The 12,203-nt window shown below is 46.7% G+C and overlaps 1 protein-coding gene across 1 annotated transcript; it reads right to left on the bottom strand.

Annotated features, from left to right (window-relative positions):
• Window positions 1-461: 461 nt before the first annotated feature.
• On the bottom strand, window positions 462-10,767 carry Cdca7 (cell division cycle associated 7). Its single transcript, XM_051166774.1, has 10 exons — window positions 10,665-10,767; window positions 7,929-8,051; window positions 7,234-7,338; window positions 4,683-4,919; window positions 3,825-3,908; window positions 2,824-3,024; window positions 2,337-2,477; window positions 1,394-1,543; window positions 894-1,030; window positions 462-619 (listed from the first exon to the last, which is right to left on the bottom strand). Exons 1-10 carry the CDS (start codon window positions 10,698-10,700, stop codon window positions 589-591), a joined length of 1,245 nt encoding a protein of 414 aa, XP_051022731.1. The 5' UTR covers window positions 10,701-10,767; the 3' UTR covers window positions 462-588.
• Between the last annotated feature and the right edge of the window lie 1,436 nt (window positions 10,768-12,203).

A 12,203-nucleotide genomic window follows, 5' to 3' on the forward strand; every position in this document is an offset into this window, starting at 1 on the left:
AGCTGTGTTGCTCCAAAAAGCCACTCATGTGATATTCTGCTGCCCAAATACGACCTAAGTTTTCCTCACGGTTCTCAGCCCTTTGTGCCTTGGCGTTTCCATTTAAAACACCAGCCAATGTGAACAGTAGACACTAAACCGTCCGCAGTGATTCTGCATAAGCAAGTTAAAGGGCCGTTCTCTGCCATTCACCATAACAGCTGGTCCATGATACTACTGCACCCAAAGTGATTGGGCATGTTATGTCCTGAGACTATTTCAACACCAACCAATCAAATACGGTTTTTTTCCCCCTAGTTGCTGCTTAAAAAGATCTCAGAAACCTATCCGGTGACAAAGGACCATGGAAGTAGGGAGGTTACAAGGTGAGGCCAGGGCAAGCTTTGAAAACTACACATCGAAACTGAAGTATAGTTAGCAGTAAGCCTTCCATGGTGTTTCAGAACCAAGTGTGAAGTCTAACAAGATTAACCTGGCTGAGTTCTAAGACAGACGGATCGCCAAGCTTCTTACTTGGGCTTCGATCAATGACATCAAGAGTAAGGGAGTCTTGAGAAGCAGCAGGCAGGCGTCAGCAATCTCCAGGCTCTATGCCTGCATTTCAAATTCTTGCTTCAGACTGTGAAAGACAGAAGGAAAGATGTCAAGTTGTTTTTCAGTCACTAATTCTCTTTGGAAAGTCAAATTCATTTCTCTAAAAATTGTTTTTATGGAGCCCTAACATACCGTCAACGTAAGTCTTAGACACACATGTGTGCCCCTCCCAGATGAAGATGCATTTCCACTAACGGTCCCCTGGCCCGAGAGCCACTCTTCAGACTTCCATCATCTTTTATCAAGGCACAGAAATGAAAGTGAGACTCAGATGTGAAAGACAAACCAATGGCCATTACCTCTTCAAGTAAGCATGAACATTCCCAAAGCCATGATACTTGGCTAAGTACACCAGGACGCCAGTGGCACACCGTCCATCACGCTGGCGGCAGAAGCTGCAGTTGCAAATCCCTCGGCAGGGCGGGCAGTGCCAGTTCTGAGGAATTGTGGGAAAACATGATGAAGCTAAGCCTCACTTCCCCTCCATGCATCTGTTCCACTTCTTAGCCTTTAAAGTACTTAGTAATCTTAAAACAGGGGCCTGAGTTTTTGGCTCACTGAGAACATCTGCCTAGCGTATGCAAGGTCCTGGGTTCGAGCCCTGGCATCACAACACACAAAATCGTAAAATATAATTCAAGAAAGTTATACGACCAACACCAGGGACGGAGAGAATTTACTTCTCTGAGTAGCAGCCCCAAGCTCTCTGGACAGAGTTATATCCACACAGCATCACACTATGTCTCCTAACACCAAGAACTCAAGCCCCTCCCCGTCCCCAACCATCCGAAGCCCCTACCGGGTCCAGCAGAGCATCCTTGACCTCTTCCCCATAGCGGTTTCGAAGGCAGGGACCACAGAACTGGCCTCGGATGCCCCAGCAGTCTGAGTTTCTGCAGTTTGTTTTGGTATCAATGGTTTTCTGGCGACACTGATGACAAGTAGAGCCCTAAAAGGACCATATGAGAGAAGAAGCAACACTCCATTTTGTAGAGGAAAACAAACAACAAATGGCACAAAGAGCGCCCATACTGGTCCAAAGGTCTCTGAAGGTCATTTGGCACTGAAATAATCAAGCATGAAAAGTATCTCAAGCAAGGCCAATAGTATTATCATCAAAACTATTTGGGTAGGCCGCACGTGCTCTGTGGTGCACGCCTGCAATCCCAGCACTCAAGGAGGCAGAGACAGGTGGCTCTCTGAGTTCGAGGCCAGCCTGGCCTCAAAATGAATTCAGGAAAGACAAAGCTATACAGAGAAACCCTGTCTCAAAAACAAAACAAAACAAGTATTTAGGTGGGGTGTGGAAATGGGACTCAAGGCTCAATGTCAGAATACTTGCTTAAGCCACTGCAGATCCTAAGTTTGAAGACCAGGATGAGAAAAAGGAAACCCCACCCAAATCCATCTTTTTCCCTTCCCAATCCATTTCTCATCATTGGCTCACCACTGCATTCTCAGCAGCTATCAATACATACACCTTAAAGAACACAGAAGACCCCAGGGGTGAATGATTCAACTTCTAAATTAAGATGTAATTCTACTGTAGACCTCCTGGGCAAATAGTTCAATCTCAGACACACTAACACTCAGACAGACTGTAACACTCAAACAGACTGTAACACTCTTTCCTTCATTTGACAGAAATGTGCAGGCACAAATGTCCAGATTGCAATCCCGGGACAGGAGCTGCAGGTCCTGTGGAGGGTGTTTGTTTCCAGAGGTGACCTTGGGGCACTCACCAGTGACCGGTTGTAAATCTTCTCTCGAGAGTTGCTGCAGATGTTCCTGATCTCTTCTTCTGTGACATCTTCTACTGGGCGGATTATATGCGGGAGGGTCATGGATCCCGGGCGACGGCCTCTGGGCACATCGTCGTCGTCCTGAACAAGAAACATGGACTGAGGTCGGCCCCCCTGCCCCCAAGCTCTCTGCAGCCTTACATCTCAAGATGCTTCATTGGAAGCTTTTCACAGAAAATTCAATCTGGGAAATGTTTCTTGCTTATGGAGAGAGGGGGCAGGCCATAAGTTTATTGTAAGGATACCTAGCCAAGCCAAAAATAATTCCTACAATACCAAGAAGCTGAAAATCTTGACTCTTGCGCGCTAAGAAAATTAGGCACATTTATGTCACATTACTGACTTGGAAGGGTCTGTGACTGTGTGTTCATGATGCCGGGCTTCTCAAAGATGGACCGTGTAAGAGGGGATGCCAGTGAGGACTCACGTTCATGTAGCCATCCACAGACTTCCTCTTTCTCACGAGCATGAACTTATCCTCTTCCTCCTCTTCTTCCTCCTCCTCTGTGGGCAGAGCACCCAAGGATCCCAGGATCCGGGATCTTGACCTGGTAAGAGGTCGGGCTCTCCGTTCGGGGTTCCTTCTGGAAGCCACACCAGGGAACGTGCGTCTTCTGGGTGCCTTTGACTGGTGAATGAAACACACAATTGAGCCACTTACTCTTTCAGAGCACGCCATTAGGCAGCACTCTGGGGACCTGCACATTCTCCTGAAGTAGTTTTAGGTAAAAGAAGTCTGTTTTCGGATTCTCTTTGCCCCTTTCCTTATGTGTGGACAACAAACCCCAAAATCATACAGCCACTGCAACTTTTATTTATTTATTCCTCTATCTAATTCTTCTTCTACTCCAGTTACTAAATATGAAACTCCTGAGCTCCTGACCCAAAAAACTTTCCCATGACATCTCTGCACTTTCGGGAACACATATGCTATCCCTATATTGTACAAGCAGAAAATGCTTGGGTTTTCTCCTCTCCGTTCCTTGCTGGCTTCCAGTCTATCTCCGCCTGGCGAAGGCAGGCTTTCCTCTGCCACTGCCAACACAGTAAATTACCTACCCCCGGCCGCACCAGCTTAGTCCCTTGGGATATAATCAAGTCTCATTATTTGGATATGATTTCACAAAGACACGGTGTGCACCTTCTTCTTCCCCAGTCTGCACGTAGCGGGGGAAGGGTGCTTGGGGACACAGAAACAAGCCAACGCTCTCCCCTGCTGCTAATGGGAAGAGAAATGCTCAAAAGGAACATGGCCAGGGAGGTAGAACCAAAGTGTCCACGATGCAAAGACCATCCAGAGCTTCAAGGTGGCTGTTTCTAGCCATCCTACCCTACCCCACCCCCAAAATAAAATATAAGATACTAAAACGTCAGAGATTGGACCCGCCTTGCCTGAAACAGCAGCACAGAAAGAAAAGAAGCACTTACGTCTTTGGACCTGTGGCCTGGGAAGGAGTGTCTTCCAGAGAATATGCCAGGAAAGCTTTCTAATTCTGACATGAGTTTTGCAAGCTAAAAGGGGAGGAGGGGAGAAAACAGATATTATAACTGGTGACAACGGGCACTTTGTGGAAATAATGACAGCCCACCCTCACTTTCTACTTACTAAGCTGAAGCAGTCAAGTTTCTGATTTCCCTACTATGCTTATCCTAACTCTTTTGTTGATGTTGTTGTTGTTTTGGTTTTTTGAGACAGGGCTTCTCTGTGTAGCCTTGGCTGTCCTAGACTCACTTTGTAGACCAGGCTGGCCTCAAACTCACAGCGATCCTCCTGCCTCTACCTCCTGAGTGCGGCTATCCTAACTCTTAAGAGTTTAAAAAGGCCAGGTGGGGGTGGCGCACGCCTATAATCCCAGCACTCAGGAGAAAGAAGCAGGCAGATTGCTGTGAGCTTGAGGGCGGCCTGGTCTACACAGCGAGCCCAGGACAGCCAAGGCTAAAAACAGAGAAACTCTGTCTCAGAAAAAAGAGAAAGAGTTTAAAAGCAGCCAGAGGGGGTGGAGAGGTGGCTCAGCAGTTAAAAAGCACTTAATGCTCTTGCAAAGGGACCCAGGTTCAGTTCCCAGCACCAACATCCATAGCTCCAGCTCCAAGGGCTACAAAATGGCCCCTGCTGGCCTCTAAGAGCACCTGAACATGTCATAGCCCCCCACCCCACATAAATAAGTGTAAATCTTTGAAACACATCCTGACGCCTTCATAGCTGCATGGCTTAGAAGGGAAGTAGGAGAAATGAGCCGCTCAGAGACAGTTGGGACAGGGGTGGGGGCTGGACTGAGTACCTACCATTGCTTTGTTTTGCTTTATATTCAAAGCCCGTTTCTCCAGGAAGTTCATTCCATCCTCTTCTTCCGAGTCAGATGGGGAATCGTTTGCAGGGTTCTCAGGGGGCCTTGTGGGGGGTGCTCTTTTGTTGGCTGGCCTCTGGGTATTTCGTGCTGGGAACTGCATCGCTACCCTGAGAGGCCCGGAGTGACGGCACTGACTTCGGGTCCTGCAGCCGACCCTGTCCAACTGCAGACTCTAGTTAACCAGAGCAAGGGAGTTGTTAAGGACCTGCCGATCGGCAGACATGGCACCAACGACTACTACAAAGTCCCTTTGGAAGAGCGGACATGGGCAAACAAATCAGTCTTAATTGGACAGCAAGGATCATGGGTAAAAAAAATCAAGACTTGCAAATGAAGACACTGGAAGACTAACTTCACCCTGCTCTTGCTGCCGAGGACACTGAGCCACCCTCACAGCCCTGAGTCCCATGCTTCTAAATAAGTCTTGGCCCCTTCCCTTTCCCCTAACATGAATCCTTAGTTATCTTCAGAAAACCCTCTATGTTTATCACCCATAAACATGATTTCAATGCCTATGATGGGATTAAAATAACACCTTAAACTGCCAATCCCCAATTCATTTTTAGTTGTAACTAAAAATACACATAAAATGACCATCTTAGTTACTCTGAACTGTGACTGAAGAATGGCATTCAAGTGTTTTGCGCTATTGTGCAGCCTTCACTCGGACCCATTCAACAGTAGGAGATGTTGTGTGTGGTGCCTCGTGCCAGTTACATCTCACATGTATGACTCCTGGGCCAGCATAGGCTACACAGCAAATTTTAGAGCAGCTTGAGCCAACACTGCCAGATCCTGTCTCCGAAGCAAACAAACGAATGAATAAACAAGCAAAGACTCCCAAAACCTCCACCAACAGGCCCAGGCAACCACCATCTCTCTCTGTGCTTGAATCTGACTCAAATTAACTTCTGTTTTGCTTTTTTGAGGCAGGGTTTCTCTTGTAGTCTTGGCTGTCCCTTTGTAGACCAGGCTGGCCTCGAACTCACAGAGATCCTCTTGCCTCTGCCTCCTGAGTGCTGGGATTAAAGGCATGCGCCACCACTGCCTGGCTCAAATTAACTTTTTGTAACTCAAGATTAGTGATATCAAGAGATAGCACTTCATACCAACCAGTATAACTACATCTGGTGGCTTACCAAAAAGTTAAATAGTCTCTTTATATTCCAGCCTAGGTATAGACCAAGAATAAATGTCCACATAAAAGCTTTGGACATGAATGTTCACATGTATGTGGAAGCCTGAGTTTACTATCAAGAACCATCCTTGACCTTACTAACTGAGACAGGATCTCTCAATCAAACCCAGAGCTCACTGATGTGCCTCATCTTTACTAGTCAGCTTGCTCTAGGAATCCTACCTCTGCCATCTGAGAGGCTGGAATTACAGACTGGCCACCACACCCAATAGGCATTTCTGTATTTTTCTGGAGACTGAACTCCAGTCCTTATACTAGCAGGGCACGCTGAGCCATCTCCCTTGGGCCTCAAAAAAACTGAAGAGGCTGAGGATCTAGTTCAGTGAAAGAGTCTATGTTTAGTACATCTAAGACCCTGGGTTTAATCTCCAGCACCAGCAAACAGGGACCCTCAGGGACAACTGTTAGAATTCATGTATTTTTAGTGCTCATGAATTCTTAGCTCTTTTAATCAGCCGGCACTTTATTCATCACAAGTAATATCTACCAAGAACTAAGAGACTGCTTAGATAGTCATGCCACAAACAATGGGTCACATCAGATCCGTAGACTGGACCCAGCTAACAAATGCCAATCGACACCAATTTGGACCAGTCTTTTATTAGAGGAAACATGCACTGGCATAAATGGTGATGAAATAGTTCTAGGGCAAGTGCTGTCACAGCAATGTCATCAAGTGATGGCCTCTAGGGAACGCTGTCAAATATGGTGACGTGAATAACATGCAGGTGATTTACAACGAATGCATGCACTGCTTCCTTAGGAGAAAGTCTAAGCTCACTGAGTGGGGCAGAGGTACGGCAGCCACGGAGCAGGTGACAGAGTTGAGAGGGGAGGCAAGCATACACAGGAAAAGCAGACCAGAGAGCAAGCAAACACAGAAGCAAGCTCTGCTAGAACCACAGAAGCCAGCTTTGTCAGCTCCATGCCACCCCTGGCCTGGGCACCTGCACACGAGCGCCGATGTAGCTAATCTTTAGGACGTAGTAATTCTGTGATTAGGCCAGATCTGCAGCTAACGGCAATATGGAGGCTAGCCAACTTTATTTAACAAGTTTCCAAGATTTTCAGAACCTAAAAAAATTGTGTAAGACCTACAAGCAGGACATTAAGTAAAAATGGCTTTAAGACATAAAGAACACATCTAGTCAGGTCAACAAAATCTCCTAGATGGACCAAAAGGAGATTTACTGGGCATGGGAGGAGGAGGAGGAGGGTCACACACATATACACAAAATCTCTCTCCTGCCTCTCAGTGTACCTCACTTCTCGAAACCCTCAAACTCACCATTCCATCTTGCATCTCACTCTCTGAAAAACCGCAAAATGTTTCATCATCAGAGTCGGCATGAAAAATGCTGGCCAATTCGTTAGTGACATCTGGCCTTGGTTTCTGTAAAAAATCCACAATGGCTTAATGCATCTTGCACCTCGCCCTTAGAAAAGCTGCGGAAAGACTCATTATTAGAGTTCTCATTAAAAAAAAAAAAAAAAAAAAAAAAAAAAAACCTTAGCCAGTTCTTTCTTCACTGATATCTGACCTGAATTTAGGTTTCTGTAAAATAAATAAATAAATAAATGTGGCTGTGGACTCTTTTTTTCCCTTTTTCAAGAACCAATTTTCCATAAACTGTGCAGAGAGCAAATCACATTTACAAGTGCACTACAAGAGAACGGCTTTTGTTACAAAGAGAAATGGTTCAGAGGTTTACAAATGATTTCTGAGTTGTTACAGCAAGTCATCAGTCGTGTTAGGTTAGGCGACATTTCAAAAGGATACAATAAAGCAGCTAATCTACCTCCAGCAATTACTACCCGGAACCCCAGCAAAGAGAGAAATGAAATTACAGTGCATGCTAGATTTTCCTAGCGGCTGTATAGAAATGCGGGCAAAAAGCAGGCAGTTTTAATCGTGCACGAGGCATTTTGGGGGCATTTGGAGCACTGCAGACACAATCCTGTTCGTGCTCAGGCAGCACTTACTGTGTTTGCAAAATTATCAGAAGCAAAGCTGTCACAACTGTCATCAGAGGATGACGACGTCTCCATGGAAATCAACTTCATATATCTGACATTCTTTAAGTTCTTCATTTTGAGAGCCTTTTGCTGCAAAGAGAAATGGCCACACTATTAAGGAGGACTTAAAGGACTATTAACGACGTCATTTCCAGCTTGGTTGGTTTAAACGGCAGAGTAGATGGACACTTTTCCCCCCTCAGACCTTAGAGAGAGGGGGGGGGGGGGATTGGCAATTGTTCCTTCCCAACCCCCACCAAAACCAAATCAAGTCAGGTTAAATTCTCAGAAAGAATCTCTTTTGGAAACCATTTTAGTGGCATTTATCAATTTACCCAAACACCTGCAGTTACTTCTCTTCCTACCCCACAGTCCTAAGCACTCAGCACTACACTGAACTCCGCAGAGCTTAATGCCAGCTCCTAAAATCCAACCTCATTTTTTCTAATTGAACTGTACTTCTAAAAGGAGATTTCAAAAGTACAAAATGGCAGAGCAATTTTTCCCCCTCAGCCAAAAATCAAGCTAATGAGGTCTTTTTATGTAAGCTCTGGGCTCTGCACTGTGATGCTAATTTCCCAAACTACAAAAAATTGGGCAGGTCCTGTGCTTTAAGATGGCAGGCGTCCAAACAGGCCCTGTTCCAAGGAGGAGGGGTTACAGAGGTTCTGCACAGTCCTTACAAATCAAGTTTTATCAGCCCAGTAAACACGTGGCACAAGGAGCCAAGTTAGAAGTCATCACTCCAAGGCCAGGTGGACTCCCGATTCCATGCCCTCTCTATGAGCACGGTCTCTATGCAGCTCTTACAGACTTGAAACTTTTAAGACTGGGGGTAGAGCTCAGTGGCATGCAAAGTCCTGGGGTTGGTCTCCAGCACTCAGGGAGTTTTTTTTTTTTTTTTAAAAGCCCTTCATAAGGTCAAATTACTTGGGAGATATGAAAAGGCTTCATTCATCTCCACTTATAACCCTGCAGTGTCCACTAGAAAATATATCCCAAACAGTCTGATTGGTCATTTCTTAGGACACCATGAGATCCTCTGCAGCACAGTGTTAGTCAAGGAATAGCAGCAGGAAAACCCGCAAGGGCCAGTTCTGCCAGCGCCACCAGGAGAGTACCAGGGGTGTTAGGAGGACGGAGGGCACATACGTGTGTGTGTTTGAGTGTTATGCTTCTTTCCTCACTTAACATTTTGCATTTCAGTCTCTCAGAGACAAAGTTATTTCCAAGTGGTTGGCAGCCCAGCCCTAAGTAGGCACCATTCAACCATCTTGAGATGTTTCTGATAATCCTAAAGAACGCAGGACGGAGTGCAAAGAGGGAGAGCTACAAAATATAAATGGTCAAGCCAGAGGGTGGTTAAAAGGATCTCAGAATTCTCTACCCCAGTTTCCAGGTGAGGAAGCCCAAGGCACCAAAGCACAACGCACTGCAAAGACTCAAGGGGTCCCCTAAACCAGCACAACTCCTTAAATGATTTGGATTTTCCTCACTTTGCTAATCAATCTACTTACTTCCATGTCAGCTTCAAGCTTCCACTGAAAGCCATCAGGGAAAGAGGCTAATATTTAACAAGCCAGTACAGGCCAAGAGTCATTCACTAGGCAAATACATCTTTTGAGGGAAAAGACAGAGCAAATGGTCATGCCTGGGGTGAACTTTCTTGGCAGACATAACTCTCATTACATTTATCTCCAGTGGCTTTTGTTTGTTTGTTTGTTTGTTTTTTAAGGGCAGATTTGCTAGCGACGTTTGCTTAATTCTTTGCAGCGAGGGTTACTATCATTTAAATGAGGAAAACTGAAGCTCGGTAGGGTAAAGTCGATTCCTCCAGTCAGGTGGCCAAATATACACCAGGGAAAGTTAATTACAAGTCCCATTCCCCACCGGCGGAGATCCGCTATCAATCCACGACCCCGCCTACCCACCCACAGCTCGCCACGTGGGCCCGGAACCTCCGCTATTTATTGGAGGCGCATCACTGTCTTCCTTTCCGCCCATCCCCCCGCCCCCGCCCCCGCCCCCCGACTCTTCAACCCTCTCCCGAGCAGGACGTAAGTTCTGGCTTCCGTTGGAGCAAAAGAGTAACGTTCTACTTGCCGCAGCTCTCAGCTGCAGGGGAAGTAGAAAAGGGGTGAGTGAGTGGGGACCTAAGGAAGCACATTACGTGGCCGTGGCGCACAGCTTGCATCGCTGGACCACCGCCTGGGACTAAAACAATACCTCCACCCACGTGCACAACCCAAGCTCTCAAGAGATGTTTATAAGACCCTCTACCCTAAACCTGCAAATCCAGAGTGATTGGAAGGGGCCGGAACAGAGGAAAATGGTCCGAGGGCTACCAGTGCACGCATGGCGAGCAAGGGGATGGAAAGGCTGGGACACTACTACCGGACACCATGGCCAGCGGCCAGCCCCCACGGCCTCCGGCGCGCACGTGGAGCACGAGCGCACAAACCTCATGTTCCCGGAGCGCTGCCGATTGCGGGCCAGCGCACCGGCGGGCATATCACCTTGACCCTGAGTTAATCTTGGGTGCAAAAGATTATAGGAAAATCAGTCTGACTTCTAACCTGGCGACGATCGGGAGCGCCGTGGGACAAGAGGGCGAAGCTCACCCCGTGGAGTGGGAGGGATGTAGCCCGGGCCCACCCGCATCTAGCACGCACCAACCCCGCCCCGGTGCACCTCGGGCCTTACCCGCCTGCGGCGAGCCTCCCTGCTGGCGATCGGCATCCAGGCACTCGGAGCAGGGACAGCTAGTCTGAGCCCACCAACACCCAGAGCTGGAGCAACCGGAGCGCGGGGCGTGCACTGCGCAGCCGGAGGGGCGGGGCCGCCGCTTTCCCGCGCTGGGGCTCAGGTCCTGCCAGCTAAAATGACCGCTTTAGTGGTGCCCGAAGCGCCTCAACCCTGGAAAAAAAAAATCGAAGCGATTCTGACGGTCCTTGTACACTTGAGTGTTCTGAAAAAGCTGAATACTCTCTTAAATTGTGGCATTTTAGGGACTTGATGCCACTGGCTCTTTATGAAGCTGCGCGGTCCTGGAAAAGTGGCGCGAAAGTAACTGCGTTAGTCCTAGGACTGGTCGCCTTATTTGCATACAAAAAGGGGGCGGGTAAGGGTAGTAAAGACAACGTGCAGAGCTTCTACCGGGGTTCTAGTTTCTGCTGTTATTTAATCTCTTAAAAAACGGATAAATGTTAGTACCACCCACAACTATCAGATTTATCCCGCACTTAGTAGCACCTCTTATCTGGTGACCATACCTATCGGAAATCATTAGATGTGTTAAATCCTGGTGCTTTCTGAAAGATGCGGAAGTATACTGTTTTAAGGTAGCAAACATTACGGTCAGGTCAGTAAAAACTTACCTGGAGGGTGAAAGGCTGTATAGGTTTATCTTTCGGAGTTAAAAGTTACAGACGACTAAAAAGTGAATCGTCCATTTTTCTCTAGGCAAAATTGGGAACTACCTGAGTTGGAAAGAAGATGTGTTTTTTCATACTTTTTTTTAATCAAACCCAGCACAAGGATGAAATAAGGCTTCCCTCTTTTAAAGAGCAAAAACTCTTGCTTACAGAAAACAAAAAGACTGAGTTTAAAAAAAAAACTTTAATTATAATCATACATTTCTCCTCATTTCAAAACTTTCCTCTTGGTTTTGAAGTCGCCACAGTCTTTGGCGCGTGCACACACCCATGCCCACACCCAAACCCACACCCACACCCTTCTCTGGGCAAGAAGACAATTGATTGGAAGGACCTGCCCAAGGGTCACCTTCTCTCTGTGCAGGAGCCAAAGAGCTCAAGTCCCCAAAGTAGGCACTAAGAGAAGCAGCTATTGGTTTTGTTTGGCAAAACTCCTGGTAGCAGCCAGGTCCTCAATCAATATTTGTTAGATGACTAAACAGCTAAGTGAGTGGTGACTTAAAATTGCCCTTGCTACAATATTTCGTGTAAATATATTTTTGTGCAAGTAAAACTGAACATTCGAGGTCACAGAAGGAAGGGAGCATCCAGGTCACTTTGCCTGTGTAAAGTTCTGATAAGAACATTCTTAGTTTTCTTGGGACATGAGAAAACAATTTGGTTTACATGGTTTTTAGGATGAGAGCTCTGCTTTCTCCCGCCCCCCCCCCACAAGACTGCTAATCTTTTTAGTGATCAGGAAAATATACATTAGACATAGAAATATGACTTTGCTACAAGAGGCAAAAACTTGAAAAGTCTGCTGAAA

The sequence above is a fragment of the Acomys russatus genome, chromosome 24, assembly GCF_903995435.1.
Source record: "Acomys russatus chromosome 24, mAcoRus1.1, whole genome shotgun sequence".
In the NCBI taxonomy this organism is placed as follows: Eukaryota; Metazoa; Chordata; class Mammalia; order Rodentia; family Muridae; genus Acomys; species Acomys russatus.